Source organism: Chelonia mydas, chromosome 3 (genome assembly GCF_015237465.2).
Source record: "Chelonia mydas isolate rCheMyd1 chromosome 3, rCheMyd1.pri.v2, whole genome shotgun sequence".
Classification (NCBI taxonomy): domain Eukaryota; kingdom Metazoa; phylum Chordata; order Testudines; family Cheloniidae; genus Chelonia; species Chelonia mydas.
The window spans coordinates 145772720-145797448 of record NC_057851.1 but is presented as its reverse complement, the minus strand read 5'-3'; the positions used below and the strand labels follow the sequence as shown (position 1 = coordinate 145797448).

Below are 24729 nucleotides of genomic sequence, written 5' to 3'. Positions count from 1 at the left end.
GTGGGGGTAGGGAGGTGCAGAGCTTCCTGCAGTCGGGGGAGGTTCCTGGAAGTGGGTCTGACCTGGCCCTGGGAGCAGCCTGTGTAGTGGAAGAGGATGTGCTGTCCCCATCCCTCCCACAGCCCAGTGCAACTATCTGTTGGAGCCCACCACATGGTGGGAGCCACCAGCCAGGTTGTTCCCAGCCTTGCCCCTCCCTGGATGCATCTCCCCCAGCTGCTCCTGACGCCTGAACCAGATGCCATATCCCTGGACCACAGCCCAGGAGGGGCATGTGATTCAATTTACCTGTGGGGAAAGAGTAAAATCTGTGGGGGATATTAATTCTGCACTTGCACAGCGGTGCAAAATTCCTCCAGGAGTATCCTGTGGAGGCCAGCATCAGTACCAAATCACAGATCTGTCCAGAAAATGTCAGTGCTGTGGACACTGAATGTTTTGAATGAGTACATCCGAAGTCAGACTCAGGTGGTACTGATGTAGCAGTATGGGATACCAGTGTTGGTATCAAAGGTATAGAAAAGTCGGATAGTTCAGACTTCTTTGAAGTGAAATGTCTACCAGAATGGACATGACCACCTGATGCCAGCAAAGTCTTTGGTACTGAATTCAATTTAGTGGAAGAGTGACTCTTATAGGAAGCCTTCGACAGTCTCACAGTACCAGAACCACCTAGAGTAGCACTCAGTAGCACTCCTACTAGGACCTGAGGTCTCCAGAACATTCTTTTCAGTCGGTGACCAAGACTTCTTAATAACAGACCAACCACTCCTGCTCCTCTTGTCATTACCCACAGTCTTACTCTTGGTACCGTTGTATCCCTCAATGTTTTTGGTGACTGAGACCCAGAGACAGATGGGGTACCTGAAGCTGTATCCCTCAAGGCTTTCGGTGACCAGGACCCATACATAGGGCACTAAGTGTGCTCAGAGGCCAGTCCACAGTGGGGTTCTCAGAACCTGAGTTGGAGACTGGACTTATGGTTTGTTTCACCATTAACAGATTTAAATGTTATGGTCCCAGTTTTTACAAGATCTTCTCTTGAAGGAGGAAATCTTACACTTGGTTGGTATATGGGTGTCCACCACTGACCAGGATAGCTTTAGGAAAGCAGTAGGAAAGACAGTGCTTAAAACCTGGGGATCCCAGCATAACCCAGAAGCATCAAAGTCCAGAATTCTTCAGGCAGGGAAACAAACAAACCCACAAACTAAATACTATAACTAAATTGAACTAAGAAAACAACTAAGAAAACTATGTTTAGCTAACTGCCTATATCTAAATGAAGCGGATACGCTCGACTTCCCAACTCAGGCCAAAGGCATTTGAGAAGGAATTAAGGGTAGTTCACCCATGCAGCTCTATATATCCTTGGTACAGGGCCTGAGGATGTGTAAAGTGTATGCATGGGCCCAAATGGAAACCACAGAAAATCTCCAATCAAAGGCACACGGGGATGCATGCGCACCTGAAGTGGAGTACCTACAGTGACACTACTTGGAGAACAAAATAAAAATAACCATTGAAATATACAAGTCAACTCTGAGGGAATGTCAAGGATAAGCAAACACAGAATATCTGTATACAGGATCCAAGAAGGGAAAGAGCAAAACCAAACCAACAAAAAAAAAATCATGTCCCCTTTAAGAAGGCCTCCAAACCAACCCCAGCTTGCAGAGTTCCTAGTTTTCTTATTGTTGCAAGAGGCAGGCTGGCTTTCTCCCTTTTCTTTAGGCATCATGTCAGTGAAGGAGCAGCTTAACCAAATTCCTAAGGCCCTTACCTCAGAACAACCAAACTTAGGACTTATCTACACAGTGAGTTAATGCGCTGTACGGGGGGTGTGATTTCTAAAGCTCACTAACATGTTCCCTATTTATTAGTTCTTGTAGATCCTGCTGGTGTGCACTCAAGGTTCCCTACTGCACTTTAACATACTATTGTTTCAAACAGTACTAAATTAAAGGGTACTAGCAGGATCTATTCAGGATCTAATCAGACCAATTAATGCACAACACATTAGTGTGCTTTAGAAATCACACTCCTGTAAAGCACATTATCCTATTCTGTAAACCAGTCCTCAGTCAAAAAACAAGTCTCTGAAGGTCTAGGTCAAGCTAGTGTCCTGGTGCCTGAGTGAGCCCACAACCTGTAGCTACCACCATTGCTTCTTGTCCCCCCTCCCTTACTCAGCTTCCTTTTCCTTTTTATATAGCCCAGCTCCAAGAGGAGGCAGGATGCTTCTTGACTGCACCCAGGCTGATTTGTCTGTAAGAGCCAAACTGTCCCTTAAAGCGGTGTTTCCCAATTGGTGTGCCATGGCACATCGGTGTGCTATCAAGCATGAACATGTGTGCCACAGAATTTTGGAAAAGTCACTTGTGTGGAGAAAAGTTTCTTTATTTTAATTAGTGTCATAACCAAATTGCGTTTTGTGCTGTTCCTCTTCAGTGTACATGTGAGACAGACATTACACACACTACGCTCAAATGACCTTGCTGTTCACATGGTATTATGTGGTAGCTGTGTTTTCTTATCAACCATTAAGTTACAGTAGTGAATTTTGAATTGAAGACTCAAAAATGGACAAATATTTGAGGAAAAGAGATTCTGGCACCTCCACATCTACTTTCAGTGATGAAGCTGACATGAACATAAGAAAGTCAAAGTGGTGAGCCAGTGCTATTGTGAGAGTTATTTGCAATTTGGATTTTCATTTATAGGTGAACCATCTTACTCTTTTTGACAATGTCTTATGTGTGGGGAGAAACTCTCAAACCATGCAGCGGTGCCAAGTAAGTAAAATCGACACCTTACTAGCAAACATCCATCCCCTGCCAACAAAGGCAAATATTTTTTTGAGCATTTGAAGGATCAAAATGAAAAAGAAGTGCACCTGATGAAACATTGTGTAATAGTTTCTGATAAACCACTGAAACCAAGCTACTTGGTCGCTGAGTTTGTAGCAAAGACGAAAAAGTTGCATCGAGTCGCAGAAACATTAATTTCACCAGCATGCAAAGAAATGGTGAGAACAATGTTAGGTGAAAATGCAGTCAATGAAATTGCAAAAGTTTCCCTTTCAGATAATATGATAAGTCACTGCATTGATGACATTAGCTGACATTGAGACTGTGGTCTGATAAAAAAAATCAAATCAAGCAGAAAATCTGCCCTGCCTCTTGATGAATCAACAGATATCAGAAGTCATACTCAACTCTTGGCTAATGTCAGGTATTGATGGAAACTGTAAAAAAGAATTTTTTTTATTTTGTAGACAACTGCCACATCACACGACGTGGGAGGAAATCTTCAGAGTGTCAATGCCCTACCTTGAGGAGGGAGAATTACACTGGAAAAACTATCTTAGTGTTTGGCACAGATGGGACTGCCTCCATGATTGGCAAGGTGAAGGATTTTGTAAGCAAGGTCAAAGAACAAAACAAACATGGCCAGAAGAACTTTCCTAAGTGTTAGATGGAGCAGTAAAGATTGTGAACTTAATAAAATTACGGTCCTGGTTGGGGCTGTGGTGGCAGATGTCGCTGGGCACTAGCTGTGTTGTCTCCTGCCACCATTCCTAGCCAGGCCAGGCCATCATGAGACTGGACTTTCCTTCCTAGATGCTGTAGCCTCCAGGAACATCTCAGTGATTTCCACAGACACTGCTACAGATGGCAGCTGGAAGCACTGGACCCAGGCTTGCACCACATCTGGGAGGATGTTCAAATATTGGTTCATTGGTTCCCCCACAGACTTGGGTCTCTGGAACCAGCCACCACGAGGCCAGATACTAGAATCACTGGGCCACAAAACATGGGAATGCTCTTGTGGAAAATGCCTCAGCCCCAGTATCTCCACTGACACACCTCTGGGGAAAGGTTGAACCAATCCATTAAAGCCATCTTTAGTGCAGTATAAGACCCTGCTTAATCCTCACTCAGCATGCAGTAGGCTACCTGTGCCTCCTGGTGATGTACGGGGACAGCTGTACCACTTAGGTATTTCTCTCGCAGAACCTCTGGGGTATCAACCCATTCAACAATGGTCAAATAGGCTTCTAGGTCACCATCACCATCTCTCAGCTTGGTCAGGGTGAGGCTCAGATGTATGCTACAGCTAGTTTCTCCTCCCAGCGTGGTCCCTTCCCCCTGCAGACCGCGGGGTGAGCAGTCTAGCCATGTCTGACTGAAATTGGTGGTTCCACTCCTGATTGGCATGTAGCATATCCCGTTGTTATTTCTGGGTGGCTATCTACATCTCCTGTTGAGCCACCAGCCATGCTTCCTGAAATTGGTGTTTCCTCTCTGCTACCTGTGCTTCCTTTAGGTGCTGCTGGGCAGCCACCTGTGCTTCCTGGAACTAGCGGTTTCTGTTGCTCTGTTTGTTGTTGTTGCAGGACTAATTGGAGGTTTCCATTCATGACCCTTCTAAGAGGAAGGGGGCTCCCAAGAGATCCTGTCAGCTAGGCTACATGTAGAAGATCCAAGATGGTGAAGGCCAAAACCAAATTAGTAACAACAACAAAAATAATCACAACCCCTTTTTAGAAGGCCTCCAAACCAACCCCAGCAGCAGAGTCCCCAGTTCTCTCTTATTATTCTAGGAAGCAGGCAGGATTTCTCCTTTCTCTTTAGGTATCAGGCCAAGGAAGGAGGAGTTTAACGAAGTTCTTAAGTCCTCAGAACATAAAGTCAGAGCAACCAACTTACAATCAGAAAACCAAAATCTCTAGGGCCCCCGTCATAGTGCCCTAGTGCTGAGGGGGACTGCAACCTATAATTCAGTGTGGCTTCTGATTCCATCTCCCTTCCTTTCCCTGTGTATTTTGCCCAGCCCCAAGAGTGATGGAGGATATTTCTTCGCTGCAGCCCGGCTGTCTTGGCTGTAAGCTACAGAGTGTCCCTTAAATGGACAGTATACTCCACAACCTACCTCCCGGAATATTTTACTATATGTGTGTTATATTTTGACTAGTACACTCCTTCCATAATTCACTACTTCAATTATTGTTGTCCCAATACAAAAAAAGAAAGATCACTTACCAGTAACTTCAGTGGGATTACTAACAGTACATAAAGTTAAACACATGCATAAATATTTGCAGGACCAAAGTCAAATATAGCTTGACTGCAACTAAATATCTGTATATGTTATTTGTGAATGTTTTTTGCACTTTTTTATTCATTACTTTAAAATTAAAAAAGAAAATATTGCAAAAAACTATTTCAAGAGAAAGTCAGCCACATTCTAATAGGCAGATCTTCCTAACAAAAATTGATATAATAAATTGAGAAAAGAAACAGAACGTTGAGAGAGAAAACTACATTGTTATAGATGTAATAGTTGATACTAAACCTGTTTTTCTTTTAAAGTTTCTTGTAGGGATTGAACTCCACTAGTACTCCGACGAAATTTAGACATCCTACGGTTACCCAGAGAAGGGCTAAACGACTCTAGGGGAGGACGGAGAGATGCCACTTGTCGAGCACGAGCAACAGGGCCAGGCCCAGCTTCCTCTGGCGGAGCGGGGCCGGGCCCAGCTTCCTCTGGCGGAGCGGGGCCGGGCCCAGCTTCCTCTGGCGGAGCGGGGCCGGGCCCAGCTTCCTCTGGCGGAGCGGGGCCGGGCCCAGCTTCTTCTGGCGGAGCGGGGCCAGGCCCAGCTTCCTTTCTAGTGTCTGGGCTTTCCATCTGATCCCCTGGCACCTCCTCCATCTTGAAACCTGCAATTTACAAACAATTCACTTATTGTAACAATGCTTTAGAAACGTCTTTAATTATATCCTCAAGTGAGAGTAGGAAAAAAAGGTAGTAGACCTCTAAACTCATTCACCAAATACACAATCCTAATATTTCTGTCAAGTTCTCTCAAAGTTGTTAAAGATAACATATTATGGAACTTATATAAATTTCTTTAACACAAACATTACATGAATCTGATTACTGACAATTTTAAAAAGTATTTTCCAATTATTTATATTTATTTTTCAGTAATGTTTTACCATATATTTTAAACAATTTGGAATTGATTAAAATATAATATTATAGCCTTTTATTCTACCCAATATCAAATTACCTGTAAATATCAGGGTAAATAAAATCAATCATTTTTTAAAAAAATTAAAGAAGCTTTTTAAAATTTATATTGGTTACTTTAATTTGTAAATTAAAGGCACCTTTGCTGCTTAAGATCCATCTGCAACATCAAGAAGCAGAACAGGATCCCCAGCACTTAAATCCTTGAGAGGTGCCAAACCCCTGGCATCAAGAATACGCTCATCAGTGCTCAGCTTTGCTGGGTCAGGACGTTTGGTCTACATGGAGACTTTCCCATATACCAAAAGCAGTGTTCTATAGCCAACTGAGCATGGGAACCCACTCTAAAAGTTAATCAATCCTCAGATACAAAGACAACTGAAGGCCAACCTCAAAGCACAGGCACCAACTTTCGTTGGCGCCGGTGGGTTCTCATGCCCCCCCCGCCCTCAGCCCCACCCTCAGGCCCGCCCTGACTCCCCCCCCGACCCTATTCAACCCCTCCCCAAATCCCTGACCCCGCCTCTTCCCCAAGTGTGCAGTGTTCCTCCTCCTCCTCCCAGTGCTTGCCACGCTAAACACCTGTTTTGCAGCACAAGCGCTGGGAGGGAGAAGCAGGACGCGGCGGCACACTCAGGGGAGGAGGCAGAGGCGGAGCGGAAGCAGAGGTGAGCTGGGGAGGCAGGGTGGGGAGCTGCCGGTGGGTGCAGAGCACCCACCAATTTTTTCCCTTGGGTGCTCCAGCCCCAGAGCACCGACAGAGTCAGCGCCTATGCCTCAAAGTATGCAACATAGACATTAAAACCTGGTTAACAAGTTGCTCTGGACAGATCCATATGGAGAGGTCTGTAATATGAGGCCATGTCCACTTTTGAGGAGTAGTGTGTAAGGTCTTTGCAGAAGAAGAGAGCATGTGTTAAGGTCAATGCCTCAAACCCTTCTCTCAGTAAGACTACACTTGCAAGACATGTAACTGCATCTGCAAATCCAGGACTGGATGAGCTTCCCATGTGAGAAGCCATAAAAACAAATAAATCTAAAACTTAAGTTAATACTGGCTGAACACTCATCCATGAAAGCAACGGGATCCATCAGTTTGTAACACACACACATGGGCTGACCACATCAAAGACTCCCATTGACTTCAATCGGCTTTTGGACCAGGCCCTAAAGGCCTCCGCCCACAAGCATTTATGCATGTCAGTAACTTTACGCAAGAGTAGCTCCACTGTAGTCAATAGGAGTACTCACATACATAAGTGCTTGCAAGATCAGGGCATAGCTAGGAATAAGTTGCTTTTTATATAAATGTTTGCAGAAAAATGTTTAATGTTTACAGTTTTATTATACAAAGTTATAGTACTAGATACTTAGTGTGAAAATGGACAGTGTCTCCTGATTGCAACAAGGATCTCATCTGGAAATATTTTGAAGAAACTCTTTAGTGCTGGCAATGTTAAGAAAGAATTACATGCATGATGTAAAAAGTGCAACAAAGATGTGGTGGCAAGTCTAAAATAACATTCTGAAAATTGTGCTGCTGATACTAAGGATGAAATTGAAGATGCTGTTTCAGTCAGTCATTTTGAATATTCTGGATCTTTTAGTAAGAAATGCTAAACTTTTCACTGAATTTGGAAAAATATTTAACCTTAATTGTTCGTAAATGCTATTTCCTTTCATTTTTGAGTTACCTGTTTCAAAGGCCTTAGCAGAAAAGGAACTTCAAATTTTATAAAAATAACAGCCCTGATCCAGGGAGAGACACCATCCAGAACTGACAGGCACGAGACTGTGATCAACAAAAACAAGCTCTGTGGGAGGACTTCAAGTATTTTAGCCCTACCAGGATCTCCATGTTGAAGATGGGTGAACACCTGGTAAGCTAAGGATGCATATAAACTGTTTGCTTTCATAAAGCAAAGTATTATTGATTTTTTTAAAAAAGTGGTTCTGAAAAAAACAGACTGATCACTGGGTAACCGTGTCACTACCCTGAGAGATCAGAACTGCAGGCAAAATCATAACGAATTGCAGGGATCTGAAAACTAAGGCCCTGGTCTGAGACAGGTGATGGCTGGAGGCCTAAGATCTAGTGGGGTGCACTGGAGGAGACCAGGAGGATCAGAGTTGCAGCTAATTTGAGGACTGTGACAACCTCATTGATGACTTAGGCCCCTATCTTGCAACTTATGCTTCTACTTAAATTTAAGCATGTGAGTAGTCCCACTGACTGCACTGGGTCTACTCTTGTGCTCAACATGAAGCATGTGCACATTTACTGAAAGATTGCTGGATTCAGTATATGATGAGATTAAACAGCATGTGCACTATTCCTGGAGAAGAAAACTCTTACTGAGTCTTGATTGGTGGAGCAATATCCACAATGTTCCATTTATCATGGAAATCATGTGAAATCAAAATATATGGCTGTGTAGCAAGGGGGCATTGCCTTCCTCCCTGACAGACCGCGAGAGAACCGTGATTGCCCTCTGGTGGGCAGAACTGGGAAACCCATGGCCACCCCACCGGAAGCACAGGGGCAGAGCAGGAACAGGAACTATAAAAGGCCGGCCCTCTAGCTCAGTTGGTGCAGAGTAGCAGCATGTCTTTCCCCTGCTGCTGGAGCCTTGACTTGATAGAAGCTACTACAGAGACCTGGAAGGATGGATGGAGCTGCCGGACGCCAGGGATACCAAGGAGCTGTTTGGGCTGCTTCTCGTTGTTTACTCAAGCAAGACCAACAACAACCCCAGGTACCTGGACTGAGTGTAGGAAGGAGCCTAGGGAAGCCAAATAGGGTTTGGCTGTGTGACTGATTGCAAGCAGGCCAGTGTGTTGCAGTTTAATTTTTCCCACTGACCCAGTGGCGGACCACTGTTAGGGCACTGGGCTGGGATGTAGTGGAGCGGGAGGGCCTGTGTCCTCCTGCCATCTCACCGTCAGGGGTGGCAGCATCCCCACTTTGTAGTCAGGAGGCCTGCATTGGTCTGGACCCTGCCTGAACTAGGATGGCAGATGCATCCGATGAAGTGAGCTGTAGCTCACGAAAGCTTATGCTCAAATAAATTGGTTAGTCTCTAGGGTGCCACAAGTACTCCTTTTCTAGATGGTTTGCTGAGTCTCACACCAGAGAGCTAATCTCCCCACTGTTGCTCTGCTGGACTGAAGGCCAGAGCCCCTTTCCTGAACTGAGTGCTGCCCTTCCCTGATTGAGGGCTGGGGGAATAGGCTCTCTATTGCTCTGCATGACTCACCATAGGTCAGAGCCCCTACGGGATTACTGCCCTGACTGAGGACCTGAGCAGAGAGACTCGTTGCTGGTCTCCCAGACCACAAGCCAGAGCCATTAACTGTGTGTTGCCTCGCCCTGATTGAGGGCTCTGGGCCTATAGACTTATCGCTGCTCAGTGTGACTGCACGCCTGGGACACTAACTGTGAGCTAATTTTCCCCTGAACCGAAGCACTCCGGAAGTGTTGTAGCAAAGGGCGTGTGGTCTCCCACCGTGACCACCTTACAGGTTGTATGTTTGGAATAAACACTTTTGACACACAAATGCTATGTCTTCACTGATCAGTATTTGACAGAAGTAGCGATAAAACCTATAACTGTGAATAAAAATTCAAATGACACATGGACAACTTAGTTACAAAGCTACAAATGTGACAGAGGAAGAAAAAATCTCATAAATCAGAATAACGAGGCAAATCTGAAACTCATTACATATGTTGCAGTAGTCATGTATCTTTCACTCAAATTAGATACTCCAGGAATAATGGAAAACTGTAAAATACTTCAGTTTATAACCACTTTGCCTCATTTTCACCTAAGACAGGATGTTCAACACTTAATCTTCCATAAGATATACAATAACCCAATCTATCCTAATGACAACTAGTAAAGCAGTTTGTGACAAAACATATATTACTATCACTGCCAAAGTAGTAAATATAAGACAACTGAAGATGTACTGACTATATTTAAGTCTAGTCACATTGTTTTGGACAAACAAATAGAAATTACTGACACTTGAGAGAAATATCAGGAAACACTGCATAAAGAGGTACATAGGACAGGGTAAATAACGTAATTTAAAAAAACTGATTTAAATCAAGCAAGTTAAATCAGTTAAGGCCTTGTTAAACTAAATTTGAATGTGTGCACCACTGCAAATTTAGATTAAAACATATAACTAAATTATAAATGCTATTTTTTAAAAACACTCTACTACTGGTAGGATATTTTATTTCAATTTTACAAAACTGCTATAGGCAAAAAATAATATTGAAATTAAGGACCTGATCCTGCACACATTTAAGCAGGACCATGACTTTATAGTGGTCAAATTAAGCATGTGCATAGGAGTTTGCAGCACCAGAGAATAAAACTATTTTTTTTTATTAAAACAACAAGGAGGCCGGTGGCACCATAAAGACTAACAGATTTATTTGGGCATAAGCTTTCATGGCGGGGAAAACCCCACTTCAGATGCATGGAGTGAAAATTACAGATGCGGGCATTATTATACTGACACATGAAGAGAAGGAGTTACCTCACAAGTGTAGAACCAGTATTGACAGGGGCAATTCAATCAGGGTGGATGTAGTCCCCTCCCAATAATTGATGAGGAGGTGTCAATTCCAGGAGAAGGAAAGTTGCTTTTGTAGTGAGCCAGCCACACCCAGACCCCTGAAAAAGTTCTCAGTCCATGTGCTTCATGAACTGTTTACTACTGACCTTTCTAGAGATGGTCAGTAGCTAATATAAACTGGGAGTTTGATTCTCCAGCTCTCACTTAATCTTCAGTTGCCTGTGATGCCATACTGAACATATGGCTTCATTTTTAGTTGAGTAATGACTAGAAATAAAGGCTCAAACTTAATTACATTACTATTAGACAAAGAGGTTTGGGGATTGCCTCCAATGCTCCTCACTCCTATTCTCCGTCCAGCTCAGCATTCACCTGAATCCCTGTCTGTTTCACCGTTTACCATCAAAGAACAGCAGAGATCATTCTGAGGCACTTTTGCTGATAGCTTAACTTTATTGACCTTTAGAGTGGTACAAGTCCCCTTTTTGGTCAAGCATGCGCTTGATTTTAAATCAATCAGTACATTTATTGTTGGTTGGTTAAAGAGTACAAGGATGGAAGCTGTTACCACAAAATATGCCAGCTAGTGGGTCCCCAGGGGGCCATGTTCAACTCGCAATGGCAAGAGTGTAGCATGTGACTGTGCTCCTTTCCCCACCCCTCCTTGTTTCCTATACAGGGATTGGCATAGGACAGTCAGGACTCTTCCATACCAAGGGAATCCTCAGCTAAGAAGGTCTATGTGCTTTCTTGCTTTTCTCCTGTGCCAGAGTGGCATAATGGGGTTAGATTACAGCTCAGGATCTATTTTACTTACCCATTTAAAAAAAAAAAAGACTTTGAAGGAAAATAAAATATGTATCAAGCAGTCAATAAACTGTCAGGACAGTCAGAACCAAGCAGTTCCCAAAGTAGCCAGACAGGTCCAGATGAAGTGACCAAAGGGATATTCATTCTTTTGCCCAACCTGTACAGCCTTCACATCATGCATCACAAATGGCTGCACCAGCTTCTCATACTCAAGAATCCCTATAAAACTGCATGTGGATGGGAACAATTTATTTTGCACATCCTGCAATGTTGTTCTCAATCATGACTGATGGTATGCAATTGTGGATCATTGTGCATCCAAAAAAAAATCAAGGGAGAGAGGCAGAAACAAACATCAGAAGACCATTACAAGTACACTGGAGAAACAAAACCCAGGCGAAGCAAGAACATGTGAAGGTGAATGGAAATACAAAAAAATGTTCTTATACTGAAATATAAGTAGCAGCTTAAAAGAGCTATAGCAATAGGGTCTCTTCACTTGCTATAAGATCTTGAATATACAGCTCTGTTAACTTTTCTTTTTTTAAGTGATTATGGTCAGTTTTCTCTTTAATAATACACATTACACCAGTCGTTTTCAGACTGTGGGTTGCGACCCAGTACTGTGTCACGGAATGTAAGGCACTGGGTCAGGGTGGCTCTAGTCAGCACCACTAAACCAGGCTGTTAAAAGTCCCAGCAGCAGTGCTGCCCAGCTAAGGCAGGCAAGTCACTATCTGTTCTGACACCACGCTGCGCCCCACAAGCAGCCAGCAGCAGGTCCGGCTCCTAGGCAGGGGGAAGTACTGGGTCACGGGCATCAACAATTTTCTTCAACTGGGTCACCAGAAAAGAAGTTTGAAAACGACTGCTCTACACTATAACTTGCACTTTCATGTGATATTTTAGTTGATTGATTTGATGATGCATTTTTGTTATTGAGTGTGCCTCTCCTTAGAGGCATACACCAAATATTTTATTTACATATATGATTTACTATACTTTAAATCTACATTAAAATCTAGAAATTCGGAACTAAATATAATATGAATAAATCTTAGATTAACAATGTTACATGGGCAGTAAACATTTGTCCTCATTCAAGACTTATCTAACTGCTTCTACGTTCAGATTTGTACAGCATGGGTGAAGACACTAGCAGGTGCCAACATCCCCTTGTCAAAGACTGACCATCCACTTGTGAGAGAATTTCTTGACAGCAGGGTCTGGAATGGGGTGTGCGATTCCTGGACACAACTGACTGAGACATACATACTTGAAGTGTACCTGAAAGAAAACTGAAGCTTAAAGACAAGAAAATTGCTGTTATTTTTGAATGTTGTGGTGACGAGGCGAGATCAGTTCTGAATGTACTGCTTGCACCATTAGAACCTGATTGCAGTTGACTTGTTTACTTTTTTTGGTGGACACAGTGTTTTTTAGGTGATGATAATCACTCAACTGTTTCACAGGCTGTAGTCAAAGCTGTAAATGAGTACCAGATTGATCATGAAAATGTAGTAATTGATACTGACAATACTACTTACATGAAAAAGGCATTTGATTCTATGTTTTTTCTCAGATAATACTGTTTCTGAATTCTGGGCATATCCTCTGTTTGACATATTGTTGAAGGTATTGGTGAAGCATTTAGAAACATTTATAGAACATGTTTTTGAAGCACTTTACAACTCGGGTAGTACAAAAGTGAGGTAGCTCCATTTCATGAACCAGAAACTACAAGAGTCTCCAGCTGGCAAAGCATCCAGGCCTCCTAGCCCACACACGGGAACAGCTCATTCCATGCTGTTCGGTATCACTCTAAGAACTTTCAATTCTACAAAAGTTTTTAATGAAGAGTGCAACACCAGCTCTCCAGTTTCTGTGTGAACTATTCAGAAAATGCTGAATGACGCAGCTAAGTATGCATTGTTGAAAGTACACATCACTTTTCTAGCAGAGATATGTGAACAAAGTCTCAGTTTAAATCTGACATTCGAGAGCAGGAAGCCTTGCAGTGTTAACACATTTGACCTTCTGGAAGAACTACAGATATTTCAGTTCACATCTAGAGCTCCCTTTCTTCAGAAAGCACCTCAGAGTTCTTCAAATTTTGAGAGGCAGAAAACTTATCTCCTGTTGGAAAAACTTACCTGTCTAGATCTCTTTAGAGGCTATCAATCTTCTGAAAAAATTGACAAATATTTCTCATTTGGACAAGAAGATCTGAATTTTCTGAGACATGTAGATTTGATTCTCATCGTGTTTAAAAATGGCAGGATACAAACAATACCTGGCTTTTTCTGAGGTACCTGAACAGGAGCTAAAACTGTAGAGGGGAAAAAATTGTGCCTGAAGCTATTTAAAGTGCAGCTATTTTTGTAGCCCTCAGGTGTTTTGGCTTTCAGTGAAAGACAGAATTCCAAACTGCATAAATGCAGTCACATAAATGCTGGCCTCGAATTGCATAAATGCTGTCTCAAACTCTGCAGATGCAGAGTTTTTCACTGTACAATTTGATCCGTTCTGCTAAAGGAAATCACTAAGTGAGGAAAAACTTAAAGGCTTTGTTTTCTGTACTATAATTTAAATTAGAATACTGGATTGTACTGAAATGCAGGACCATGATTAGCAAAAATGACTTGTGTAAAAGTGTAAGCAATTTAAAATGACATTCTATTTTATTTTTATTGTGCTGCTTGGTGTTCTGGAATGTAATTTAAATGAAAATCCAGAATTAGGGGTAGGGTATTGGTTACCAAGTAGTTGTAACTTTTTTGTGTGTTATTTTTTTCTGTATTGTAGTTTAAATACATGACCAAAACAACTGGAAACCAGCATGATTATATTGTGGTGTTTTGACAAAATATGCAGAATTTTTAATTTTTTGATGCACAAATCTCCCAGATGTAGCACATTATGACATTCCTCTCTGGTGTTATCTGAACCGGTGATCTGCTAGGCTTCTCCAATCCTTACTCTGGAAGCCAGCCTTACCCTGCTCTGCTGTGAGAACCCCCACTCCTGGGCTGTTCACGCACAGCTGCTAGCATGTAAGCTGCTCCCAGCTACTTGCAAGCGAATGACACTAGCCAATATCTCCAGTCCCAGACACAACCCTGGGAACCTCCATCTTGCAGTGTCCAGTTATGCCCACTAGACGCTGCAAGCTTATATAAGTTAGTCAATTTAACAAAGAAATTGATATGTACCAGGCCTGTTCTCCCAAGGGGAGTCTCTAACACACTGCAAACCAAATGCACTGCTTCAGGTAGAATGAATGAACAGATTTATTAACTATAAAGGTAGATTTAAGTGATTATAACTCAAAGTATAACAAGTCAGATTTGGTCAAATGCAATAAAAGCAAACCCCATTCTAAGCTGATCTTAACACTTTCAGTGTCCTTAAAAACTCAGATGCTTCTCACCACAGGCTGGCTTTTCAGTCAGGCTCTCCCATTTGATCAGCGTTTCAGTCACTTGGTGGTTGTGGTGTCTGTAGATGGAGGTGGGAGAGAGAGAGCATGGCAAAATGTCTCTACCTTTTATCATGTCCTATCTTTCTTCTTGGCTTTGTGCATGCGCCCTGCCCCCCTTCAGAGTCAGGTGAGCATTACCTCATTGCAGTCCCAAACTGCCCAAAGAAAGGAGGTAACTCCCTCAAGGGTCTAAGATTCTTCTGTTGCTGCCTAAGCCAGTATCCATTGTTCCTGTGAGGCTGGGCTGGGTTTGTCCCATCCATGCCCTGATGAGGGGTGAACTGCCTCTCTGTTCTTGGAGAGTTTTTGCATGAGCTTGCTTTAAGCCATGAGGATATATTTTCAGCCTCATAACTATATACATGAAATTATAACCTATAACATTACTGTAACAATTACTATAACAACTATGCTCAGTGTATTATAAGCCTTCCAAAGACACCCAACATGACAAACTTTGCATTGGATACCACACAATCATTTTATACAGATGAACATGGGGGTGTAGGGTGTTCCCACGAGGTACAGAGCATCACACATACATTTAACTCAATGCACATGAGTAGTCCTGTTGACTCCAATGAGATTACTCATGCATGAAGTTGTGTATGTTTGTAGAATTGAGATCTAAATCTGAACCACTGAACTGATGGAACTACTGGCCAATCATGTGTACATAGTTGACATAAGCAATAAAACAGCTTTTTTTCCTTCTATAATATCTACTGCAGGTACAGAGAATCTTTTCTAAACTTGTACTAGTCATTCTAATTTAAGAAAATGACTACGTGTAAACAACTAGTCTTATTTTGCTAATCAACACACAAAAACAAGTGCAGATGAAGATACAGTTAGAAACTTTCTCAGTTTAGTTTACTGAAACTTATTCAACCTTTACCTACTGTATATTTTTATTATATAGCACTTAAACAAGTTTGATTTCAATGTACAGATTTCGTTTTGTTTTTTCAGCAGTGCAGAAGAATACTGTGGAGAATGAAGAGCCAGCAACCTATATTAACATGAGTGAGACTTAGTCATAGTTCATGGGATAAAAACTACTAGTCACTAAAAAAAAAAAAAAAAAATTGATACAGTTGTTGTATAACATAAATGCAGGAAAGCAAAAACATTTAACACAAGTTGGTTTCAGTTTTGCAGATTAATTCTATCTTACATATACTATAATTTGATTTAAAAGTTAATTTCCAGTAAATCAGAAATACAACATTCCCCAATTTTTACTGAAACAAGCCTCCGAATAAATACATTTTTGGACCCCACTCTTGCCAACACTTATGCAAATGCTTAACTTATAAGCACACAAGTAGTCTCATTTGACTTTTGTAACAACCAGGCAGACTAGAACCCAGAAACACAGGAATTGTGAGTTGCTGACCTTTTTTGTTAGAACCACTAAACGCTTTGGCTAGCTTTCCATGGGGGAACCCTATGAATCTAGGCTCTGCAGGACATAATTCCCAGCAAGGGCTGAAGGGCCGCCCTTCACAGCTCACTAATTGGCTGATGCTAGTATTTAAACCATCAGGAGTTGTCCAATGATTAGGGCACTAGCTTATGACTTGGAAGACAAGCGTTCAATTCTCTGGTCCACCACAGACTTTCCGTGTGATCTTCTTTCAGAGTAGCAGCCGTGCTAGTCTGTATCCGCAAAAAGAAAAGGAGTACTTGTGGAACCTTAGAGACTAACAAATTTATTTGAGCATAAGCTTTCATGAGCTACAGCTCACTTCATCAGATGCATACAGTGGAAAATACAGTGGGGAGATTTTATATACACAGAGAACATGAAACAATGGGTGTTACCATACACACTGTAACGAGAGTGATCACTTAAAATGAGCTATTACCAGCAGGAGAGCACCAGGGTGGGAAGGAACTTTTTGTAGTGATAATCAAGGTGGGCCATTTCCAGCAGTTGACAAGAACGTGTGAGGAACAGTAGGGGGGAAATAAACAAGGGGAAATAGTCTTACTTTGTGTAATGACACATCCACTCCCAGTCTTTATTCAACCTATCCTGAAGGATGACCCATAACTCTCACAGATCTTGGGAGACAGGCCAGTCCTTGCTTACAGACAGCCCCCCAACCTGAAGCAAATACTCACCAGCAACCACACACCACACCACAAAAAACACTAACCCAGGAACCTATCCTGGCAACAAAGCCCGTTGCCAACTGTGTCCACATATCTATTCAGGGGACACCATCATAGGGCCTAATCACATCAGCCACACTATCAGAGGCTCGTTCACCTGCGCATCTACCAATGTGATATATGCCATCACGTGCCAGCAATGCCCCTCTGCCATGTACATTGGCCAAACTGGACAGTCTCTACGTAAAAGAATGGACACAAATCAGACGTCAAGAATTAAGAACATTCAAAAACCAGTCGGAGAACACTTCAATCTCTTTGGTCAGTCGATTACAGACCTAAAAGTGGAAATTCTTCAACAAAAAAACTTCAAAAACAGACTCCAACAAGAGACTGCTGAATTGGAATTAATTTGCAAACTGGATACAATTAATTTAGGCTTGAATAGAGACTGGGAGTGGATGGGTCATTACACAAAGAAACTATTTCCCCTTGTTTATTTCCCCCCCTACTGTTCCTCACATGTTCTTGTCAACTGCTGGAAATGGCCCACCTTGATTATCACTACAAAAGGTTCCTTCCCTCCCGTGCTCTCCTGCTGGTAATAGCTCATCTTAAGTGATCACTCTCGTTACAGTGTGTATGGTAACACCCATTGTTTCATGTTCTCTATGTATATAAAATCTCCCCACCGTTTTTTCCACTGAATGCATCCGATGAAGTGAGCTGTAGCTCACAAAAGCTTATGCTCAAATAAATTTGTTAGTCTCTAAGGTGCCACAAGTACTCCTTTTCTTTTTGTGTGATCTTGGTCACTTAGGCCCGGATCCTCAAGTGTACTTAGGCACCTAACTCCCACTGATCAATAGGAGTTAGGCACCTAAATACCTTAGCCTCTCTGTTTCCCATCTGTAAAAGCAGGAAAATACTATTACCCCTGTGACAGGATGGATCACAGAAACCCCGTGGGGGTTGCCACCTGATGTGCCAAGACTACTTCTGCTCCTGCTTTTCTGCCCTGTCAGCTTAGGACTTCAGTGCCCTGCCTGGTTTGAGCCAGACCCGCTAGCCTGCTGCAAACCCAGATCCAGATCTGAACCACGTCCCCTAACAGCTGTAGGCTTAATTGAAAGCAACTTAGGAAGTGTTCCTGTCCTTGACACTCAGATGCCCAACTCCCAGTGGGAGTATAAAGCTTTATACAGGGTAAACTCATGAATTGTTCACCCTCTATAACATTGATAGATATGCACAGCTGTTTGCCCCCCCCCCCAAGTATTAATACATACTCTGGGTTAATTAAGTAAAATCATAGAATATCAGGGTTGGAAGGGACCTCAGGAGGTCACCTAGTCCAACCCCCTGCTCAAAGCAGGACCAATCCCCAATTTTTGCCCCAGATCCCGAAATGGCCCCCTCAAGGATTGAACTCAAAACCCAGGGTTTAGCAGGCCAATACTCAAACCACCGAGCTATCCCTCCCTGATTTTTTTTTCTTTTTCTTTGCATGTAAAAAAGCATCCCTAAATGTAATAGCACATGTCACAATATGTTGAGATGGCATTTGTACAAAGCAGGAAAATGTATATAAAGACAAAAGAATTACTCTTAAAAATGAAGACTACATTGCCTTGAGAGTTCAATTTTCTCTCCAGTATCAGCCTCATCCCCAACTGATGTTTCCAAAGCAGGCAAAAGCTGCATAGAGAAGGTACAAAATCCCATTGACTTTTACGGGACTTGCGCTTCCTGTGTCACTTAGGTGCTTTGGAAAATCCAACCCAAGTGCTCTATGTGCTTTGTAATCTTGACAAGAACTTCTACTAGTCTTCCATGGTCTGTCATGGAGGGAAAACATTTCAGCTAATTTGTATGCAGTTTTAGTTTCCTAGAGCATGGCAGGAATGCTTAAGCTTGTACACTGTGGCTTCTAAAAAACAGAATCAGTTATTAACTACTAAAAACACCGTATGTGACACCTACAATCCAAACTGGTTTGAATTTTGGGAGGCAGGACTGTGATTTAAGTCCCTAGATCCTAATCTGTCCTTGCAATTTTGGTTCTGGGTCAAATCCAAAACTAGAAGGAGCCTTCTTTCAGTTTGCAGTTAAGATGGAACTGAAATTTCACAAGAAGAGCCAAACTTCCAGAAATCTTACAGGAACCCTCCCAAGAACAACTGCTCTCAAGAGGCTTCCAGTGGTGCTGGTGGCTGGTGGAAATGGATTTTACAAAATATCTCCATTTGGGATCAGAATCTTAAGAAACTGAATCAGGGCTTCCCGTTTGATATTCTTGAAGACAGGCTAACTTCAGTCTAGTAATTTTTTTTTTCAGTACTTATGTAGCACTCTACAGCTGGAGGGCTCAAAGCATCTGATACGCTGGTTAGGTATTCTCTCCATTTAAGAATGGAGATGCTGAAGAGCAGAGAGGTTAAACATTTTGCCCAAACTCTTGCCAGAATGAAAGTCGCCTGATGTAAACACTAGGCAACACTGCTTCTTTCCTAATTTAGAGCCAGACATCTATCTAATAAATGATTTAGTATTTAATTGGTAGAAAGTAAAAGTTTATTACAGTATTTTAAATAATAAGTTTATAGGCTGTTATGAATTTAAACCCCTGCAACTCTTATCAGTGTGCAATAAGACTGCCTCACAGTCACCTGTCTTGATAAGTAAGAAAAAAAAAAACACTGTAGCTGTGGGAAGTAGCTGGCCACCAGTACTATACTTCTAAGTAAGATCTTGTTGAAGACTTAAGAAGTGCTTTAGTATGCACGGTATTATCAGTTTCTTCATTCTAGTGATTCAGGCCGAGTTGAGGATAGATCAATGTTGATTCCGGGAATGACATTATGACCTTCGCCATCTACGAGAGCGTCCCACTGATCAAAACCTTTCTCCAGACCTAAATGTTTCTGCAAGAAGGCCAATGAAGTTTTGTTGCTTATATCTATAGCTATGTTTGGGTCTACTTCTCCCTTTAATTTGAAAATCTTTCCAACAAAGGTACCAACCAGGAAGGTAAAATCTGGAAAACTCTGATGTACTGATCCCTTGATAGCGATCATTTTTCTTTCTGTGCCAGTGGAGTAAAGTTTCTTCATTTTTAGAACATTTGAAGCCCACTGGAATTTTTCTGAGTTGATAAACAACAATGGCTGGTGGACCTTGGCATGAACTTCATCACCTAGAGCAGTGGTTCTCAAAGCTGGTCCGCTGCTTGTTCAGGGAAAGCCCCTGGTGCGCCAGACAGGTTTGTTTACCTGCCGCGTCCGCAGGTTTGGCCGATCGCGGCTCCCACCGGCTCCGGTTCACCGCTCCAGGCCAATGGGGGCTGCGGGAATTGGTGCGGGTCAAGGGACGTGCTGGCCACCCTTCCCGCAGCCCCGATTGGCCTGGAGCGGTGAACCGCGGCCAGTGGGAGCCGCGATCAGCTGAACCTGCGGACACGGCAGGTAAACAAACTGGTCCGGCGCGCCGGGGCTTTCCCTGAACAAGCGGCGGACCGGCTTTGGGAACCACTGATCTAGAGGAAGCATCCATGCATCCAGGCCAATGCTACACTTGAATCTAGCTTCTTTGCTAAGAGCCTCAATGGCTGTGGCAGCACCAAAAGAGTGTCCCATCACAGCTATTCTGTCACTATCAATAGAACCCTTTAAGACAGTCCAATCAAAGTTTAAAGGTAGAACATTCACTACATGTTTTCCATAAATAATATCAAGAATAAGGTCAAGAGCTTTGATACACTCTAAGTGGTACCAAGTAGTAACAGACAGAAAAAAGTGAATTACCACGCAAAATAAAATAAAACATGGAAGTCTATGTCTAATCAAACTGAATACAGATAAAAACCTCACCAGTTCCAGAAAGCTTCCCTTTACAGACTAATCTCCTTCTAGTCTGGGTCCAGCAATCACTCACACCCCCTGTAGTTACTGTCCTTTGTTCCAGTTTCTTTCAGGTATCTTTGAGGGTGGAGAGGCCCTTTCTTTAGCCAGCTGAAGACAAAATGGAAGGGTCTCCCAAGGGTTTAAATAGACTTTCTCTTGTGGGTGGAGACCCCCCTCCTCTCTCCTATGTGAAGTTCAGCTACAAAATGGAGTTTTAGAGTCACCTGGGCAAGTCACATGTCTATGCATGACTGAGCTCCTTACCAGCCAAGCCACATTCCTGGGAAACCCCAGATGTGGACTGGTGTCTCCAAGTTCATTGTTGGCTTAAGGGCTTCTTGGTTGGACACTTATTGAGAATAGTCTTCTCAGGAAGCTGACCAACTGCTTCACTAAAACCTACTCAGAATCAAACAAGTATGCAGCTAATATTCATAACTTTGAATACAAAAATAATACATGCATACAAATAGGATTAATAGATTCAGTAGATCATACCCTTTACAGAGATACGTTACATGGCATATGTAGCATAAAACACATTCTAGTTATGTCATATATACATTCATAAGTATATTTCCATAAAGCCTTATGGGAGGCACCATCACAACCCCCAGCTCACAAGGGTGTTGAGGGATAGATGTGACAAACATTGCAATTCCCCACAATATCTTTGAATAAATTTATTGTATTAAGTTTCTTTGGCATGAACTGTATTAAAGGCAAAGACTATGTGTTATTGTGGGCCACGACTATGTCCCCTCTTTCTAGAAAGGAGATGTGATGTGAACGCTGGGAAGTGTTATAAGCTTCAAGGTACTAAACTGAAAATGTGCCAGATGAGAATGGACTTTTTGCTCAAACAGTAACCAGTGGTTTGCCTGGGGAATCTCTAGAGCAGTGGTTCCCAAACTGGGGTTCGCAAAGCCCTAGGGGTTCACAAAACATTACAGGGGGTTCGCCAGAAAAATTTCACTAATGGTGGCCAGAGGACCCCAGGCATTGGAGGCAGCAGGTGGGACCCGATTGCAGGGCAGACAGCCCGAGCCCCAGAGAGAGCGGGGCCGGGCAGTTGGGGCTGACAGCCTGAGCCCTGCCCCCATCAGTGGGGGAGCCGGCAGCCTGAACCCCAGGGAGAGCGGGGCTGGGCAGTTGGGGCTGGCACCCCAAGCCCCAGCAGTCAGCAGGACCTGCAGCCCAAGCTCAACGGGGTCCAGCAGCAGGAGCCTCACGGAGTGTGAAGTGCAGAGGAAATTTAAACTTAAATCCCTGGAAATATTCATTTTTAGAAGGAGGTTCATGAGGTTTCACAATTTAGTGAAAGGTTTCAGAGTAACAGCCCTGTTAGTCTGTATTCACAAAAAGAAAAGGAGTACTTGTGGCACCTTAGAGACTAACCAATTTATTTGAGCAAAAGCTTTCGTGAGCTACAGCTCACTTCATCGGATGCATACTGTGGAAACTGCAGAAGACATTATATACACAGAGACCATGAAACAATACCTCCTCCCACCCCACTCTCCTGCTGGTAATAGCTTATCTAAAGTGATCACTCTCCTTACAATGTGTATGATAATCAAGTTGGGCCATTTCCAGCACAAATCCAGGTTTTCTCACCCTCCGTCCCCGCACACACAAACTCACTCTCCTGCTGGTAATAGCCCATCCAAAGTGACCACTCTCTTTACAATGTGTATGATAATCAAGGTGGGCTATTTCCAGCACAAATCCAGGTTTTCTCACCCCCCCCCTCCAAAAACCACACACACAAACTCACTGTCCTGCTGGTAACAGCTTATCCAAAGTGACCACTCTCCTTACAATGTGTATGAAAATCAAGATGGGCCATTTCCAGCACAAATCCAGGTTTTCTCACTCCCCCCCCCCCCAAAAAAAAAAACACACACACACACAAACTCACTCTCCTGCTGGTAATAGCTCATCCAAAGTGACCACTCTCCCTACAATGTGCATGATAATCAACGTGGACCATTTCCAGCATAAATCCAAGTTTAACCAGAACGTCTCGGGGGGGGGGTGTTAGGAAAAAACAAGGGGGAATAGACTACCTTGCATAATGACTTAGCCACTCCCAGTCTCTATTTAAGCCTAAATTAATAGTATCCAATTTGCAAATGAATTCCAATTCAGCAGTTTCTCGCTGGAGTCTGGATTTGAAGTTTTTTTGTTGTAAGATAGCGACCTTCATGTCTGTAATTGCGTGACCAGAGAGATTGAAGTGTTCTCCGACTGGTTTATGAATGTTATAATTCTTGACATCTGATTTGTGTCCATTTATTCTTTTACGTAGAGACTGTCCAGTTTGACCAATGTACATGGCAGAGGGGCATTGCTGGCACATGATGCCATATATCACATTGGTGGATGTGCAGGTGAACGAGCCTCTGATAGTGTGGCTGATGTTATTAGGCCCTGTGATGGTGTCCCCTTAATAGATATGTGGACACAGTTGGCAACGGGCTTTGTTGCAAGGATAGGTTCCTGGGTTAGTGGTTCTGTTGTGTGGTATGTGGTTGTTGGTGAGTATTTGCTTCAGGTTGGGGGGCTGTCTATAGGCAAGGACTGGCCTGTCTCCCAAGATTTGTGAGAGTGTTGGGTCATCCTTCAGGATAGGTTGTAGATCCTTAATAATGCGTTGGAGGGGTTTTAGTTGGGGGCTGAAGGGACGGCTAGTGGCGTTCTGTTATTTTCTTTGTTAGGCCTGTCCTGTAGTAGGTGACTTCTGGGAACTCTTCTGGCTCTATCAATCTGTTTCTTCACTTCCGCAGGTGGGTATTGTAGCTGTAAGAATGCTTGATAGAGATCTTGTAGGTGTTTGTCTCTGTCTGAGGGGTTGGAGCAAATGCGGTTGTATCGCAGAGCTTGGCTGTAGACGATGGATCGTGTGGTGTGGTCAGGGTGAAAGCTGGAGGCATGTAGGTAGGAATAGCGGTCAGTAGGTTTCCGGTATAGGGTGGTGTTTATGTGACCATTGTTTATTAGCACTGTAGTGTCCAGGAAGTGGATCTCTTGTGTGGACTGGACCAGGCTGAGGTTGATGGTGGGATGGAAATTGTTGAAATCATGGTGGAATTCCTCAAGGGCTTCTTTTCCATGGGTCCAGATGATGATGATGTCATCAATATAGCGCAAGTAGAGTAGGGGCGTTAGGCACATTGTAGGGAGAGTGGTCACTTTGGATAAGCTATTACCAGCAGGAGAGTGAGTTTGTGTGTGTGTGTTTTTTTGGGTGGGGGGGGGTGAGAAAACCTGGATTTGTGCTGGAAATGGCCCACCTTGATTTTCATACACATTGTAAAGAGAGTGGTCACTTTGGATGGGCTATTACCAGCAGGAGAGTGAGTTTGTGTGTGTGGTTTTTTTTTTTTTGGGGGGGGGGGGTTAGAAAACCTGGATTTGTGCTGGAAATGGCCCACCTTGATTATCATACACATTGTAGAGAGAGTGGTCACTTTGGATGGGCTATTACCAGCAGGAGAGTGAGTTTGTGTGTGGGGGGGTGGAGGGTGAGAAAATCTGGATTTGTGCTGGAAATGGCCCAACTTGATTATCATACACATTGTAAGGAGAGTGATCACTTTAAATAAGCTATTACCAGCAGGAGAGTGGGGTGGGAGGAGGTATTGTTTCATGGTCTCTGTGTATATAATGTCTTCTGCAGTTTCCACAGTATGCATCCGATGTAGTGAGCTGTAGCTCACGAAAGCTTATGCTCAAATAAATTGGTTAGTCTCTAAGGTGCCACAAGTACTCCTTTTAATTTAG

General features: G+C 43.0%; 1 protein-coding gene across 1 annotated transcript in view; it reads right to left on the bottom strand.

Moving 5' to 3' along the window:
- DNAH8 (dynein axonemal heavy chain 8) overlaps positions 1 to 24729 on the bottom strand; it is a 612643-nt gene that overhangs the window by 583909 nt on the left and 4005 nt on the right. The window contains exon 2 of the mRNA XM_037895538.2: positions 5359 to 5723. Within this exon, the coding sequence (XP_037751466.1) occupies positions 5359 to 5715 (357 nt within the window). The 5' untranslated portion in view covers positions 5716 to 5723. The remainder of the gene's footprint in view (positions 1 to 5358; positions 5724 to 24729) is intronic.